This window comes from Sturnira hondurensis, unplaced genomic scaffold (assembly GCF_014824575.4).
Source record: "Sturnira hondurensis isolate 20B ecotype Veracruz unplaced genomic scaffold, ASM1482457v3 Scaffold0014615, whole genome shotgun sequence".
In the NCBI taxonomy this organism is placed as follows: Eukaryota; Metazoa; Chordata; class Mammalia; order Chiroptera; family Phyllostomidae; genus Sturnira; species Sturnira hondurensis.
Window position 1 is genome coordinate 266,771 of NW_028087246.1, and position 16,106 is coordinate 282,876.

At 57.4% G+C, this 16,106-nt stretch overlaps 1 protein-coding gene across 2 annotated transcripts in view; it reads right to left on the minus strand.

Moving 5' to 3' along the window:
• Nucleotides 1-2,136: 2,136 nt before the first annotated feature.
• INPP5D (inositol polyphosphate-5-phosphatase D) overlaps nucleotides 2,137-16,106 on the minus strand; it is a 106,014-nt gene continuing 92,044 nt past the window's right edge. Inside the window, exons 22-27 of one of the 2 annotated variants that reach the window (XM_037063490.1) lie at nucleotides 13,660-13,747; nucleotides 10,643-10,792; nucleotides 9,502-9,598; nucleotides 7,699-7,965; nucleotides 3,143-3,743; nucleotides 2,137-2,235 (exon numbers count right to left, since the gene is read on the minus strand). In XM_037063490.1, coding sequence (XP_036919385.1) covers nucleotides 2,233-2,235; nucleotides 3,143-3,743; nucleotides 7,699-7,965; nucleotides 9,502-9,598; nucleotides 10,643-10,792; nucleotides 13,660-13,747 — 1,206 coding nt within the window. In that variant the 3' untranslated portion in view covers nucleotides 2,137-2,232. Of the gene's footprint in view, nucleotides 2,236-2,605; nucleotides 2,640-3,142; nucleotides 3,744-7,698; nucleotides 7,966-9,501; nucleotides 9,599-10,642; nucleotides 10,793-13,659; nucleotides 13,748-16,106 lie in introns of those variants that run through there. The other variant, XM_037063492.1, reaches the window with a different exon arrangement.

Sequence of the window (16,106 nt, forward strand, 5' to 3'; positions counted from 1 at the left end):
TGCACCTGTGTTGGAGCTTCAGCGAGAGGCAGGAGGGGCCCTGAGCCACTCAGGCCACCGGAGCTCAGGACCAAAGGTGACAAGGAACCCAACGTGCACCCCACTTCCCCTGGGGACCCTCGGAAAGGGTGCAGAGGCCGGGAGTGGGGGCAGGAGCTCGAGCTCTCTGCTCTTGCCCCCAGCACGCCAGCCCACCCTGGCAGCGGCTGGGTAGATGATGGATGCCCGGGGGCCTGGCTTAAAGGATGTTAGGGTATCTCAAGCTGTCCCTCCACCCTGACCCTTGGCCTATGGAGTCAGAAAGCTGGTGCCGAGGGACTTTGGTCAGGCTCTGTGTGGGGACCAGGGAGGGAGCCTGCGGGTGTGGGCATCCCATCTGAGCAGGGGAGGAGCCGAAGTAGCAGTGGGTGCCCAGCCTGGTGTCTGCCAGTCCAGGGGCCATTGCTGAAGGGCAGTGAGCAGGCGGCTCCATGGCACCAAGAGCACCGCTCCCTTAAGCTCTGTGTGGTGTCTCAACCAGAGCAGGGGCTGAAGAGCTGGAGGTGCAGGGGACAGTGGCCCACGCCAAGGCACCCAAGGCACCTCTGGGGAAGCCAAGCAGCACCCACACTGGCCCCTCGGGCTGGAGGCCCCTCCCGAACCCATGGACAGGGCAAGCTGCCCAAGAATGCTGGGAGCCAGAGGCCCACGGTCTGAGCATTGTTTATATGTTGATTGTCTTGGGAGCTTGGTCACAAACCCTTCCACAAGCTGCGAGGAACTTGGGAGGGCAGGACAGCAGGTGGTGAGCGAGGGGATGACACTGGTAGAAGTGGGGTGGCCGCAGGTGCCTTGAGTCACACAAACATGCATGACGTCTACAGCTGCTCTGGGTCCAGGCAGAACTTCAGACTGGGCCCAAGGGGTCCCCTCTGGTCAGCACAACGCTTGCCCATCGCCACGGTTAACCTCAACACCCTCGCCTGCCCTCGCCGCCACTCCGGAGCCCGGGCAGCCTAGAGGCATTGTCTGTGGTCAAGCACCAGGAAAAACTGTCACACTGACGGGAGCTGGGTGAGAAAGGCACTTTATTGGTCGCACAGACTGACACACAAGGGGATGTGGGGTGCGTATCCAGTCTCCAGCACTCACACACACACACACACACACACACTCCTGGCTTTGGTTTCCTACATTAATTCTGTTATGTGGAAAAGCAACACGTGGAAAGACATCACTGATCTATTCTAGTCACCAAGGAAGCACGGCCCAAAGCCACGAGAGCTCAAAGACAAGGCTGCAGTCCGAGAGCCGGGCACTGAGACGCCCACCCTCCCGGGCAGCCAGGTGGGGAGCTCAGGCGCAGGGGCAGCAGCGAAGGCTCTGCTATCAGCACGATGGGGCAAGCGTTGGGGGACTTGGCTCGCCCTGTGGCCTGGTGGAGGCGGCCCACAGCAGGGAGGGCACGGGCTGGGGCCCTGGGGGAGGCCCGGGCTGAAGCTGGGCCTCCCCACCAAAGGGTCAGAGCTGCTTTTCCTCCTTCAAAATAAGAGCTGAGAGGACCCACACAGACCCCTGCTCTGGACACCAGTTCTGCCCAAACCCCTGGGGCTTTAGCTAAAGCAGTCTTTGTCACTGAAGCTACAAGGTCAGGTTCCTTGTACCCTAAACTAACACTCTTCAGCTACCTGCAGGCCAAGCCCTGTGTCACTCCAGCAGGGCACTGGCCTTAATTTTTAATGCTTTGCCCAAACCACTCAGGACACGTGGTTTTGAACTGGGGGGTCTGGGAACGTGGTTTTGGTTGGCTGAACGCTCAACTCATGTTTGTGAAGCACTTAGCAGGTACCCGGCACGTGGTGAGTGCTTGATACATGCAGCCATTATTATTATTAATATTATTATTATTATTTGTACTTCCACCCAGAAATCAGCATTTTAGTTCCTTTCTTCAAAACGGTGACCGGAACAAGGCTCTTGGGTCCTAAGTACCAAGGTCAAGCTGGGGGCCCAGGTGTGCCGGTGGCTCGTTGCCTGTCGGGCGTGCTTTTCCTTCCAACCTCTGCACGTCGGGCCGAGTCCCGAAGCCGGCACACTCTGCTGATCGCACAGAAGCTGGGCCTCTCCTGAAAAGTACGAGGCCCTGCGTAGGAAGCTGGGTAGGAGGGGCCGGCAGGAAATCCCAGGAGAGATTCTGAGTGGCTTGGGGCTGCTCCACTGGGCTCCGGTCTCACTGGCAGCTCACCAGGGGCTTCACTGTGGGCCAAGGACAGACAGAAGGTCAGTGCTGCATTCTCGCCAGGCCAGGTCTAACTAAAGGTCCCTGTGTCCCTGCGCATGGCGTGCTAGGTAGGGATTCCTTTATCAGAGTGCCGATACTGAGTACTGTGTTCTAAGTACTTCAAACACATTATATATATATATACACATCATGTTGTATTTATGCACGGCTTACAAATACACAACTTAGATGTCAATTTTAGCCAAGTAATGATACACAAAAAATTTAGGCCTCCTCACAAACCTATGAAGCAGGCTCCTCTAAGAGCCCCCTTTATGTAGATGAGTAAACTGAGGCTCAAGGTACAGAGCCAGGAGGTGGGAGAAGGGGGACTCACACCCAACAGTCGGGCTCCACAGTGTTATTAGCACCATCAGTTCTGCGCGAAAAGAAATCTATTTTGTAAAAAGGAGGGGGATATTGCACCTGAAGTGTCTTCAATACTGGGAAATTTTCAGTACTTATATTAATGACGTGTACATGATCTGGGCTTTTGTAATTGATGCAGTCTTATTCCTATAGGCCTGACCCGGGAGGGCTCAGAGTTTATCCACAGTCCCTCCTATAACTCTTTCGCTCTTGGAGCAGGGACCTTCATAAGAGCCCTGGGTTCAAATCCCGACCCCACCCCTTCCTCATGGAACAGCCCAGAACCACTGTTCACTGGAATGCACCCCTAGGCTGGCCTGTTGTTATCATACGTATTCACACACACATGTCCGTGCAAGTACAGGAGCTCCCATGCACACAGGTCCTGGGCACAGTGGTTGTCACATGTGTGCACATGCATAAACACCAGCCTATGCGCATGCACTCCTCAGCATGGTGGTTTCATCACCTGCACGTGCACCCATGCACACCCCCACACGCACCCCAGCGCACCTGTGTGGCAGCCCTGCTGAGCGGCGAGTCCTCAGGCGGCCGGAGCTTGCCCTGGTAGGGGAGCTCGGTGTTCTCTCGGTAGTCGCGGCCCTTGGAATACTGCAGATGCAGGACTGCCGGGCTCTTGACCGGGAGGGGTGGCCGTGGGGCTGGGGTGGGCAGAGCCTGCTGGCTCAGCTCCGACCTGGAAGGCTTGACAGGCCTCTTGGCTGGCACTGGGACTTGGACGCCGGCGGGGGCCTTGGCCTTCCCCTGGCTCTTGTCCCCAGCAGCTGGCCGGCCCTCAGCAGAGGTCGAGCAAGTGAAGGAGCGGAGCCGGGGTGTGGGACTGAGGAAGGGTGTGGGTGTGGGCGTGGGCACCGGCTTGCCGGTCCCCTTGCTACCCTCGGCCTCCTGGGCTTTGGAGAGCAGGATGCTGGACGATGAGGAACCTGTGTCTGGGCATGGCGGGGGCTCCTTCCTCAGCATTTTGGGGGACTCCTGCTCTCTCCTGGGAGCCGGCTTAGGGAAAGAGCTCACAGACCCATATAGCGGGTTCTCAAACATCTCGGGCTTGGCCAGCGTGGGCTCCTCCTGAGGCAAAGGTTCTAGGTCGCCAGGCCTGCAGCATGAGAAAGAAGAGACAGGGGGGAAACCCATGGGAATGACAGCTTGGTGCCTATGGGGTTTTCTCGGGCAGCTGGCAGAAACGTCTGGCAGCGGAGGGAGGCAGCAGTTGCACAATGTTGCGAAGCACTGAGTTGCTCACTTTCAAATGATTAATCTATGTTATGTGAGTTTCATCTCAATTAAAAACAAAATTAAACATGAAAGGAAGAGAAACTGTGTTACTCGTGTGTTGATGACCACACAGGTGACCTCTGTTATTGCTTGGATCTTTTCCACTATAAAAACTGTTCACAGGACCCTGGCGGGTGTGGCTCAATGGGCTGAGTGCCGGGCTGTGAAGCAAAGGGTCGCCAGTTCAACTCCCAGTCAGGGCACATGCCTGGGTTGCAGGCCGGGTCCCCAGTAGGGGGCACATGAGAGGCAACCACACATTGATGTTTTTCTCCCTCCCTTCCCCTCTCTAAATATAAATAAAATCTTTAAGGAAAAACAAAAAAAAATCTGTTCACAGGGAAGAGTGGGCTCACATGGCACCACCAACATCAAAACCAGCCCCTCGGCCCTCGTCAGACAAGCCACCCCTCACTAGCCCTGCCCCTCACTGCTGCTGCAGGCCTGCCCTCCTGGCTCCCAGCCCCCAGGAATCCTGCAGCCTCTCTGATGTCTCTAGCAAATGCTGCTGTGACCCCTGGGGAACAGAAGCCTTACAGGTGACCAGATGTCCTCAGTCCCCATCTGTGCTGAGGGTCCCAGTTTGAAGAGTTTCATTTAACAGACGTGTGAGAGCCACCGTGTGCCCCAGACAAAGGAGTCAGCCGTGAATGGGACAAAATCTGGGCTCAGGAGGCTGACAACCCTGACGGACACGGTGTTCCCCCAGGTGGGGTCCTGGTGACCGCAGTTCCTCCCTGGCCTCACTGAGTGGGAAAACAACCCGTGGTCCCACGGGCAATCGCAGGGAAGCTGGAGCAGGGGAAGAAGCCAGCGGCGAGGAAGTGGGCCTGCTGCCGCTGAATGGCCCGAGGGAGCGCCCTACTGTGGGCTGAGGGAGGTGATCGATACCCCTATTTGTCTGTCTCCTGATTTCTTACGGCTCTTCCTAGACAGAGGTGTTTCTGCTGAGCCAATGATGACAGCCAGGAATGGGAACCCATTTTACTTTCTGGCCAATGACATAATCTCCGAGGGGAGTCTTCTGGGTTCTGCTCTCCACAAGGAGGCTGCTGTGGTGAACATGTGGGTCCCTGGGAACCCACTGGCTGCAGGCCATGCTGCCTCTTACCAACGGAACGTGTCCTGACACCCAGCTCAAAGGTGCTGAGCAGCCAAGGCAGACGGGCTGTTTGGGGAGTAAGACGGGGGCTGGGGCGACAGGGAAAGATGGCATCCTAGCCCAGGTGCCAAGGAGACAGCATGACATGGGGTGTCAGGGAGACTAGCCTCAGGGACATGCCAATGGAGGCTTGACCCGGGACTCAGTGTTTGGCTCATTCCCCTTTGGAAAGCCACCCCTCGACCTCAGGCCATCCTCTGTCCCCTGTCTGGATCCTCGAAGACCTGTGCTGCGAGCCCAGGGAGGGAGGGGGAGCACTGCCCAGAAGCTTCTACCCAAGAGGTAAGAAGCAGAAGAGCACAATGTGCGATCTGACCCCTGACAGCCACTCTCGGCAACTGAGCCAGGAGGAGCGGGTTCGCCTCGCGAATTTGGGGCAGGCCCAGGAACAGGGCCCCGGGTGTAATCCTTCTGGTGGTTCCAAAGCTCAGCCCCTGCGACAAGAGCAGCAATGGCGCAAGTCCCCACTCTGGGAGGGGCTGCTGCCACTCTGCCAGAGGGGAAGCTTGGTTGGGTCAGGGGAGGCCGGGAAAGCCACAGAGAGATGGAGAAAGCCTTACTCCCACGGCCAAAGGTGAAAGGAAACCGACTCCCATCGCAGGCCTCGGTGGCGGAGTGAGCGAGCCAGCATCCGGGGCACAGCGTTCTTTCCCGTGGCAGGACCCCACCTCTCAGACGCTGAGTCGGTTCGTGTCTGAAGCAGCCCAGCACTCGGCAGGGCCCGACAAGAGCCGTCTGTCCAGCTAACCGCACGGCTGTGGTCCAGGGCGAGCAGCTGTTCAGGTGTGCCCAGGACTCAAGGGTTTCCCGGGATATGGGATTCTGAGTTCAAAGAAGGGGACAGTTTGGGGCCAACTGGGATGGCTGGTCATCTTACTAGGGTGTAGGGAAATAGTGGGGTGACACGGAGGAAGCCAGTGACACCCACTTTTCCACAGCCTTTGCCCAGGCTGAGCCAAGACCTGAGCAGTTAAGAAGGCTGCTGGCCTCTTACCTCTAACCCCTCCTAGGTGAGCAGTGAGCTTAAAACGCCACCTGGGGGGGCCCTGCCCACAGATGTCCCCGTTCTAAGCTGTCTCTGGTGAAGCTGGAGGCAACACACTCCCCGCCCCGTTCCAAACTGTGCGCTGTGTTCAATTGGTTAAGCACAGAGATACACTGACTATGGGAACTGAGAAACGCTCTCCTTAAGTCATCTCATTCTATGTGGTTGTCCACAGATTGGTTTCCTGGGCTGCCGGAGAGAGGACTTTGCTAAAGAGGCACCCTGGCACCCAGCAAGGTGGCCTCCGTCCTCATTTTCATTTTTTCTTCCTTCTAAACATCATCAACGTGTTCTGAAAGCTGAGGTGCAGAGAGGGCCGAGGTGGGTCAGGTAGGCTGTTCACTGACCCTCTCTGGCCACACCCCACTGGCCACCTTCCTCCCTTTCCGTTCATCTACCCATTAAAAAAATTTTTTTTAGAGAAAAAGCTTAAGGAATAAAACTATAAACTGCCTCTTGACAGGACAGAAGCGGAGAGAAGAGGAGACACTGTCGGACAACACTCCCGTCCCTGGGTTCTGGTGGCAGAAAGCACGACTGAGAAACAGAACAGCCCATAAAGGGGGGATGGTGGCCCCCTGAAGCCATCACAAGCAGCGAAGAGAGCCACCGAGGAAAGACGATGCCAGTGCTAGTGTGCACATCTTCTGTCACTGTCCACAGGGCTCTGTGCTTTTCCTTCCCATCGGCCACGCATGGCCGCTAGAAACTCGCCGGGCTCCGCACGAGGCTGATGAGTGAGCCTGCTTGGTCCCGGGGGCTCCGTGAAGGGCGGCTGTGGCGGTGGCTGCCTGGCCTGGGCTCCTCCCTGCCTCTCTCCCCCCGACCCCTGTAGTTCTAGACACAGGTCAGCTTTCTCTGACCTCCTGGCCTTTCCTGAAGTTTCCTGGCCCAAGCCCCACCTCCCTCTGCAAGCCAGCTGCTCTCTCCTGGCCGCGGCCACTTCTCTCCCCGATTGTTCTCAACAGCAGAGACGGGAAAGCTGCAGGGGGAGCAGGCAGCGTGTGGCCGGGAGCAGAGAGGGGAACTGCAGCTGGAGAGGGACTGCTACCTGGAAGCCCCCGCCTCTGTTCCTCGGGGGCCTCCAGGGAGTGGCAAGCAGCCCGAGGGTTCACTGGTTCTAGAAATGTATTTTTCAATAAACGTAGTTTTAATACGAGGGCACCAGATGATGCTGTGTATAATGCGCACTCTTTTGCCCACATTTTTGAGGGGAAAATAAGTTGCACATTATGCATGGGTGTAATGATTACACACCCTGGGTGTAATAGCCCCGTGTATAATGCACACAAAAACCTGGGCGTACATTATGCACGGCAAAATAACAGTCTTTTTCTTGACAGTATCTTTAAAATGTTCTATTTTAAAAATCTTTCAAGTCACACCCACAGGCTAGGACGACATGTCCTTCTCCGGTGCCCATCGAATTCCAGGCCCCGAGGATGAGTCAGGGACCGAGGCGGACATCCGCCCCGGCCCTCCTGCAGTTGCCATCCCGGGCTGGGTCCCCAGCAGCGAGGGCCCGGGGAACGGGGAGGCCTCGGGGCGGGGGCGGGGGGGAGCGCTCACCTGGACTCCTGCGTCCTGGGGCAGGGGCCCCGGGTGGCTGTGGAGGACGAAAACTTCTTGGGTGATATGGGCGGTTGGGAGGGTGGTGTCGGAGGGCTCTCCCCCCTCCCAGGCCCCAGGGAGGAGTCCTTGAGCGGCTGGTCGTAGCTCCAGGCTGTGGGCTGCTGGTCAGGGGACAGGGCCTGTTTCATGTGCCCCGAGGACCCCATGCCGATATAGTTGGGGTTGATGATTTCAGTGATGCTGGAGCTTGTGCAGAGAGGGACCCTGTGGGTGACATACAGGAAGCCCCACGTCAGGTCTCCCCTCCCTCCTGTGGGTCAGGTGTCTGACCTCCTACAGGTGGTGTCTTCTGATGTTCCTCAGGACCCCTCAGGATGTCCTCCACTCCCTCGCTGTGGGGGTGGTGGATTCATCCACCCACCCACCCGTTCATTCATCCGCACAGCAGGAAGGATGGGGAGGGACCATAGTTATTGCCATGGCCCTAAGGGGTGAGAGGCTTAACTGCTCTGGGGGCGGTCAGAGGGCCCACGAGCCAGCAGGGAAAAGGGAGTGAGGGCTGTCGAGGCTGGCAGGGCCAAGTGGCCGTGTGGGAGGGCAGGCTGGGGTGGAGGCACATGGGATGTTCCTCTCAAGACATGTCAACATGCACGTCAGCACGTGAGGGTGAGAATGGAAGTGGCCATGCGGGCATTTGAAGATGAGGGCTCAAAGGGTCAAGGCTGGAGCCTCACATATAGGGCAGTCTGAGCAAATGGCCTAGGCCCAGACAAGGTGACCCAAGACACTAGTACTGCGCTGCCTCTTGGGACCAAAACGGTTATCCTTCTCCGTAAGACAGCACCATCATGAGAACGAACTACCAGATTCTGAGTATCCAGGTTGAAACGGACCCTCCCAGCGCCCATGCTCTCAGTGGCCTGGTTCCATGCCCGCTATTCACACTCTTACCAGTAGAAAGGACAATGACTTGCAGGCTCGCACTGACCCTGACTCTGGAGCCGAGCTCACGTGTGAGAGCCACAATGCTTTCGTCAACGGGATAATAGTGGAGAAAAGGACCGAAAGGAGATACTTAGCATCCATGGCTACAGGCACCAGAAGTTGGAAGCAGACAGGGGATGGTCTGGAGATGTGAGTTCCCGTGATCCCAGTGGAGGGGGGGGCTGGCGTGCGTGGGAGCCAGACGGATGGACAGGTGGTGTCGGGACCAAAGGAGCCAGCACGCTGGGCTCTGCGGTGGCTTTTGGACATCCCATCAGCAGGTAAACAGACCCAGAGACCGTGGTAGCCTTCTCCGGCTTCGTTCTGGGACTCGAGGCCCCAGCAGAGCTGAGGCGACTCTCACAATGTCCCATTATTACCAGTCCTGGCTCCGGCAAGAGCAGCCCGCATGTGCCCCCTCACCCTGCCTCCGGCGGTTTCTCCCCTTAGTAACAGGACACGGTTGGCTGTCTACAGGGCCAAGACTGCCGATGTCGCCCATCCACGGGAGACCTGGCATGCAGCCGTCTCCACACGTGTTTTCTCCTCGATGGGGCCTCAGGCTGGGCTATGAGTGCCTAAGTCAGGGGCAGCACTTATCTGCCTTGGTTTCTCCAGAACCCGTCACACAGTAGGTGCTCAACCCAAGTCACACTAATCCTCACAGGGCTGCAGGTTAGCGGTCTGATGCCTTGCAGCAGGACAGCGCCTCTTCCCCTCCGGGTCGTCGGTTTCTCCGCTCCACCTCCCCTCCCCTGGGTCCTGGTGTGCAAGGCCAGCTCATCTGCAGCGAAACCCTGGCGGCCCCTGCTCTACCTGTTGGCAGGTTCCCACTGCTTCATGGGGTCGTGGCTGGTGAAGCTCTTCAGACACCTGGGCCCACTGGCCTCATCCCGCTCGGTCTTCACGAAATCTGCAGGGAGAGGGTCGGGAAAAAGACCATGTGAGGGCCCAGCGGGTGGAGTCTGGACCCGGAGGGCAGAGGTTTCCACGGACCTGCCGGAGCTGGGCGGTGGATGCCGGCTGCCTGGGGAGATGAGCTCAGCTAGATTTGGACGCCTCATGAGACGTTCAGTGATTGATTAGCTCTGTCTGCCATGGCTCCGGAGGAAGGAGAACTGGCACATGAGACCCAGACAGGTCATTTCATGTGACACTTCCAAATTTTGCCCTTGTTGGCAGGGAACAGAACAGGCAAATTATTCTTGGCAGATCCTAATAAAACAAATATACAGCCCTGACTGGTGTGGCTCAGTGGACTGAGCACTGGCCTGCGAACCACAGTCACCAGTTCGATTCCCAGTCAGGGCACAAGCCTATATGGCGAGCCAGGTTCCCAGGAGGGGGCACTCGAGAGGCAAGCACACATTGATGTTTCTCTTTCTCCCTTCCCCCTCTCTAATGAAACAATACATACATAACAAGGTGACTCCCCCAGAGCTTCCGGTACCAAAGCCACCCCCCTCATGGGCTTAAAAGGCAGATGGGACGTGTCTTCATTTCCAATTCTAGTGTATGGCTGTAGAGGTCCCCTCACTCCCACCTAAGGTCCTGCTAGAGAAAGGAGCTCCCACAGGGCGGGGGAGTGGTCCCTGTCCATGCGAGGCAGCACCCCGATGGCCCAGCGCCCTGCAAGGAGCACTGGGTGCCAGAGAGTCCCCAGGCAGGGGGCCCTGCTGCCTTTCTGTCACACCAGGCAGGACCCCATCACGTTTACAAATTCTGCCCAGCACTGGGCGCACCTGTGCCTTCACTTGGGCTGGCTGCTGCCTCAGCGTATGACCTTCAGCCAAGCACTCTTTGTGCCTCCGTTTCCCCGCCTACCACCCAAGGATAATGCCTGGCTCTCAGGCAGGACAGTCAACGGCTTTGCTGAGAGGAACCTCACTCCTGTCCCTAACCCCGCAGCGCTGCCGCCGGGGGCTCGGGGATGGTGGGGGTGGCGGCGCCTGCTTACCGTACAGCTTCTCCCTCATCTTGCCCTGGGAGGTCTGCAGCTTGATCTCCCCCCGGAAGTGACCCGTCATCTCTCCGTGGTGGGTGAGAGGCGCGTAGATGGGGAGCTCAGTTTCCGTGGCCTCTAAGCGTAGAGCAATGCAGCCCTCGCCTGGGGACGTGGCAGGGACAAGAGTAAGGTCAAGACCCCACCGTCTCACAGGAGAAACACGGAGAATCTGGCCCGGAGAGTTAGCTTTGCCACCAGAGATGGGCCTTCAAAGCCATGGCCAAGGCGGGGACCGTCGAATAAGCCTACAGACCGACGAACGCCCCAGCAACCCGGGACGACGTCTCAGAAGTTACAGTAGTAGACTCCACATAGACTGGCTGGTGTGAAAAACGCATGAACTCATAGAAAATCCAGCAGAAAAACAGAATTAAATCCTAATCTGACAGCTAGAAGGAACAACAACTTTCCAAGGTTTGAAGCTGTCAGAAATGACAAAATAAGACTGACAGGTAAGAGGATATAAAAGTTTAAAAGTTTTACACGGGGTGGGCGGGAGAAGATGAGATGATTGACTGGAACCATTCACTGAAGTCAGCTTCACAAAGTGGATTTTATCTGAACTCACGAGGAACTCTTCAAAATTGAATCCCCAGCTGATAAACAGGCAGATCACCCAAACAGTCATTTCACACAAAAGAACTGCAGCTGGTTAATTTCAATAAATGGAAACTCATCCGGCCTCGGAAGCCGTCAGCAACGCGCATGAAGGCAGCACAAAGGGGCTCTCGTGGGTGTGAACTCTGCCCCCAATAGAAGGGAGGAGACGCCCAGTGCCAGCCAGGACCAGGGAAACCCCTGCCTTGTCATCAAGGTGATGGCAAGGTCAGCATGGGCCCTCAGCTTGATAACAAGGGCCAAGAATCATGAACATGTTCATACCCTTTGACCAGCAAACAGGGGAACTCCCTCTAAAGAGATGACCTCAAATAATAAAAAAAAAATGTAGCTTCAAGAGAACAAAAAATGCCCCTAGATCCATCTCAGCCTCATTGATCACACTAACAAATGCCACTGGCAGTAATAGCAATAAAGGCGACTCTAAAGAATGAGACAGCACATCCATGGAATATTATGAAGCCACAAAAAAGCAACAATCACGAGGACCATGGGGGAGAATCGAGGAAAGCGGGTCTTACCCAGTACAAGGCGAGGAAAGCAGAATATAAATGGCATCTCCGTGATGATTAGAAAGGCAGAAATCTGCGCACACGTGCGTGAGGACGAGAGCATGAAGCCACAATAGAAAGGACTAGTGCGGGGGCAGGGAGAACGCCAGTGGGTCTTTCTCTGTTACTATCACAGCGTGCTCTTTGCGAGCGTGCGTTCCGAGAAGAGGCAACGAAGGAGGCAAACAGCAGCACTGGACCAAGGAAATGGGACATCAGACCCGAGTCCCGGTTCCTGCCACTGAGCCCGTGGATTCTGCATCCACACAGAGCCTTTCTCTCTCCCCCGTCACGACAGACAGGAGATTCGGATCTGGAGCCCGGATACCCCAGGCTCTCCCTGCCCCTGCCCTGGCTCAGGGACCCTCCTTCCAGTGCTGTACTGGGAGGGGGTGTGAGGAATGATTCTGGAGCTGGGCTGCCTGGGTTTGAATCTAAGACCACGCCGTAGCTTGTCAAAGTCACTCTGACAGTAGTTTGTCAAAGTGGCTACATGACCTTGAACAAGTCACTTCATGTCTTCACCTCTGCAACAAGGGCAGTGACTGTCCTTACATCCCAGGGCTTTGGCCGAGTCTGCATAGCGGGCGACCAGCACCCAGGGGCGCCTTTTGTGACCATGCCTCTTTCTGTTCCCAGCCTTCCACCATCAGCACCGAGCACCTTCAAAATCCTTCCACTGAAAGCAAACCCGCTCCCTGGACCAGGTTCACATTCTCGCCTGCCTCAGGCCCCCCACGTCCTCTCTCCCGTTCACTCCCTAACCACCTGCAAACACTGTCTCACCACGGCCACAATGGTCCTGAGTCACTCCAAGGGCCACGGTTGAGTTTTTACTTTGTTGGGTCTCTCGGACACATGTGCCACCATGACCTGGCCGCCTTCTCAAACCAGCTCTGACCACGTCCCCGACGCCACAGCCTCTGGCTGTGGTTGTCAGCCCCCTGGGCTGGTCCCTCACCACGGCGGACCGGGGTCAGGAAAGGGAAAGCCCAGCTCCTCAAACCAGAAGTGCAGGGCCGTCCTCACCCCACTCTCCCCAATTCCCAAAGCCAGACCATGTCCCTTCGTACCACCTCTCAGGTTCACCCTGCCTCTCCATCTTTACCACCATTACTTTCACTCAGGATCCCTGTCTCTCACCTTGACCCTTGCCAACACCTTTGTGCGAGGGAGAGCTGATCACCCAATCATGTGCTCCGAGGACCAGGTGTTTACCCCTAGGCTTGTACGCGGCTCCTTGATCAGGCTCCTGCCTCCAGCCTCTCTCTGGCCACCTACCCTCTCCTCCATGCTATAGACAAGACACACTGACTGTGCCAAGTGTGAGGGCGACCCTGGCCCTGGGCTGGAGCCGTGGACAGGCTGACGATGTTACAGAGGATGATGTCTCTCTAGTAGCACAGTTGGTGGGGCCACTGGCATGACCACTGAGCAATGCTGGGAAGACCTGGGTTCAGATGAGGGCTCAGCCAGCTCCTACCTCTATGACTTGGGCAAGTCCCTTACCCACGCTGAGCCTCAGTTTTCTCATCTACGAACTGGGAGAACAGTGTCTGATTCAAACGTCTTGTCAGAATAAAAATTTAAAACGCCTGCAAAGCACCTGGCATGGAATCAGACACAGCAGTCTCAGGACATGGGAGGGGAGGTGGCTGCTGAGGCAGAAAGGGCAACTGACTAGCGACTGTCCCCTGGCAGCCCTGGCCTGGGGCAAGGAGTGGCAGGTGGGCCTCCCTTACATCAGAGGCCACCATCGAACAGCAGGTAAGGCACCCGAGGGACCCACGCGACCCTTACCGTAGGACTCGTCACTGTCGGAGGATTTAATGCTAATCAGGATGTGCTGGTCCAGCAGGTACTCGGGGTCAGAAATAATGGGCTTCAGCTGCAAAGAGAAGGGCATGGGCTTAGAGGTGACAGGTCAGGGACAGGCAGGTGAGGGTCCCCAGCCCAGAGGAGGGGAATGCTGGAGAAAGCGGGCCTGTATGTGTTGTTATGAAGCACACTGAATCTGCTTTTCACGCCCAGAGAGTAGGAAGGAAGCCATAGGTGTTCCACACCCAGCGGGGTGACGGTGGGCTTAACTTCCTTTCCTGTCCCCGCCCATCACACTGCACCCCAGGCCTCAGGGATGGGCCAGACCCCAAACATGCCGCACCTTCACTGTCTCCCTGGCCCTCCTTTGCCATCCCCAGGGGCCAGGCAGGCAAGCCAAAGGGAACAGGACCAGAAACTAGGTCTGAGTGTACCCATCCCACCCCAAGCCCCCCCACCCAGGGGGCTGCTCTAGCCTCGGCCCCTCCCAGGATGGAGGCTGCGGTGACAGTGCCACCCCAAGGCCTCCGTGTCCACCCATGTGGACGCCTGGTGGGTCTGGAGTGTCCTGTGGGTAGGTGGCTCAGTGGCTGAGAGGCACAGACCCCAAGTTCTAGCCCTGTCCCCTTGCTTCCCACCCACAGATACAGAGACCCCTGGTGTGGGTCTGGTGCCATGCTGAGTGAAAGTTCCAGAACAAATGACTGGACATCGCAGTGGGTGCTCTGAGGCATTTTGGGGTTCCAGAGATGCACCAACCATTCTGTTCACTGACCCCTGTTCATGGCCTGGTGGCCACCTCGGAGTTAGACCCCGGGGCTGGGTGCTGCGGATGTAGGAGGCCCCGCCCTCCCGGGGAAGCCATGGGAGCAGGGGGCTGACGTCTGGACGAGGAATGTCTGGGTGTGCACCTCACCTCGGGGGCAGGTAGCAGGAGAGTGCTGGGCGTCTCAAAGGGGTTCGAGAGGGTGCAGTGAGAGGAGGGGCCTGGGAGCAGGAGGCAGTGAGGTTCCTGAGGGGCTGTAAGAGCAGAGGCGGCTGAAGGTGGAGGGGGCTGGGAGCCAAGCCAAGGAGTTTGGGCTCGTCCCATGCGCCACCAGGGAGTGGTCGGATAAAGAAGGGTGTGCCAGCATGAGACGGGCATTACAGCCAATTCCATTAGGCTTCCAGATGCCTGGGCAAGACGACGGGAGGATGGAGACAGGTGGGAGGTGGCAGTGGGGGAGAGGAGAGAACAGAGACAGAGCACTGGGTCTTGGTGGTGGTCAGGATATGGGGACAGGAGTACCCTAGGGGTCCCTGAAGTGGACAGGGTGTGGCAGGGACAGGAACGCTGGCCTCCTTCCGAACTTGAACACAGGAGGAAACAAGCATTTGGGTGCTGCGTGGGGGCAGCTGAGAGAAGAAGCAGGAGGGTGGGTTGGAGCCCAGATCGACATGGATGCGGGTGAACCTGAAAATAGCCCAGGGCGTCTGACAGCTACACCCCACCTCATGGAGGACCCGCAATCGGAGTGCACCTGAACTAGAATACTGGGGTTTGGGCGTGGCCTCTGTTTCTGAGACGACATGGCCTTCGTGAGTGTGGCCCGAGAGCTGGTTCCAGTCACCAGCGAGTGCCAGCTCGGGCAGCCCAGCCCCTCGAAACCGGCCTACACCCCGCACCCCCCCGCCCCCCGCAGCCTTGGGAGAGGACAGGTCCCTCCAGCTGTGAGAGGCCATCCTCCTAAGCTCATTTGGGTGTCACCTCTGAGGGGACCCTCTGGGAGAGGCCCTGAGACCCCACCCCATGTGACAGATCATCCCAGCCTTGCACACTGCCCCTGTGCCACCTCCCTTGTTGTGTGACACCCAGTATGCACACCCAGATGTGTTCACCATCAACTGAACATCCCTAAACCATCTGGGTTCCAGGGAGAAAACCGGGCTTTTCTGCAGTGAAGACGGATGTATTCCCAGCAAAGGTTCGCCTACGTGTTTTAAATTGTAGCCCTCTGCTTGCACGGGTCACAGTCACCTCAAGTTCTCTCTGAGTTCACGTCCGAATAGGAGCCAATGGCCTCCTCTCTATGTCTGCACTTGACCCTCTGAGCCAGGGCTGACCGGGCGAAGGAGCACTCACTCACTGTGGGGGCCTGGGGGCCTCGGGGCCTCGGGGCATGGGTCCTGGGTCTGTCACTGAAGTCGGGTGACCGTGAACAAACCTCTCTGAGATCTGCCTCAGTTTCCTTCTTTGTCAAGTCATGTGGTCTGCCAAGGCAACCTCTGCATCCCTCCCACAACCCCTTACGGGAATTGAAATCCATTTAGAAACACTGGGGCTGCCAGACACAGGACCGAGTTTAACCACCACAGAGAACAGAGAGCCGGGGCCATGGGCGGCAGGTCTGCGGTGGCCTTGTCCGAGTTTGGCACTCGGGAGGCCCGCT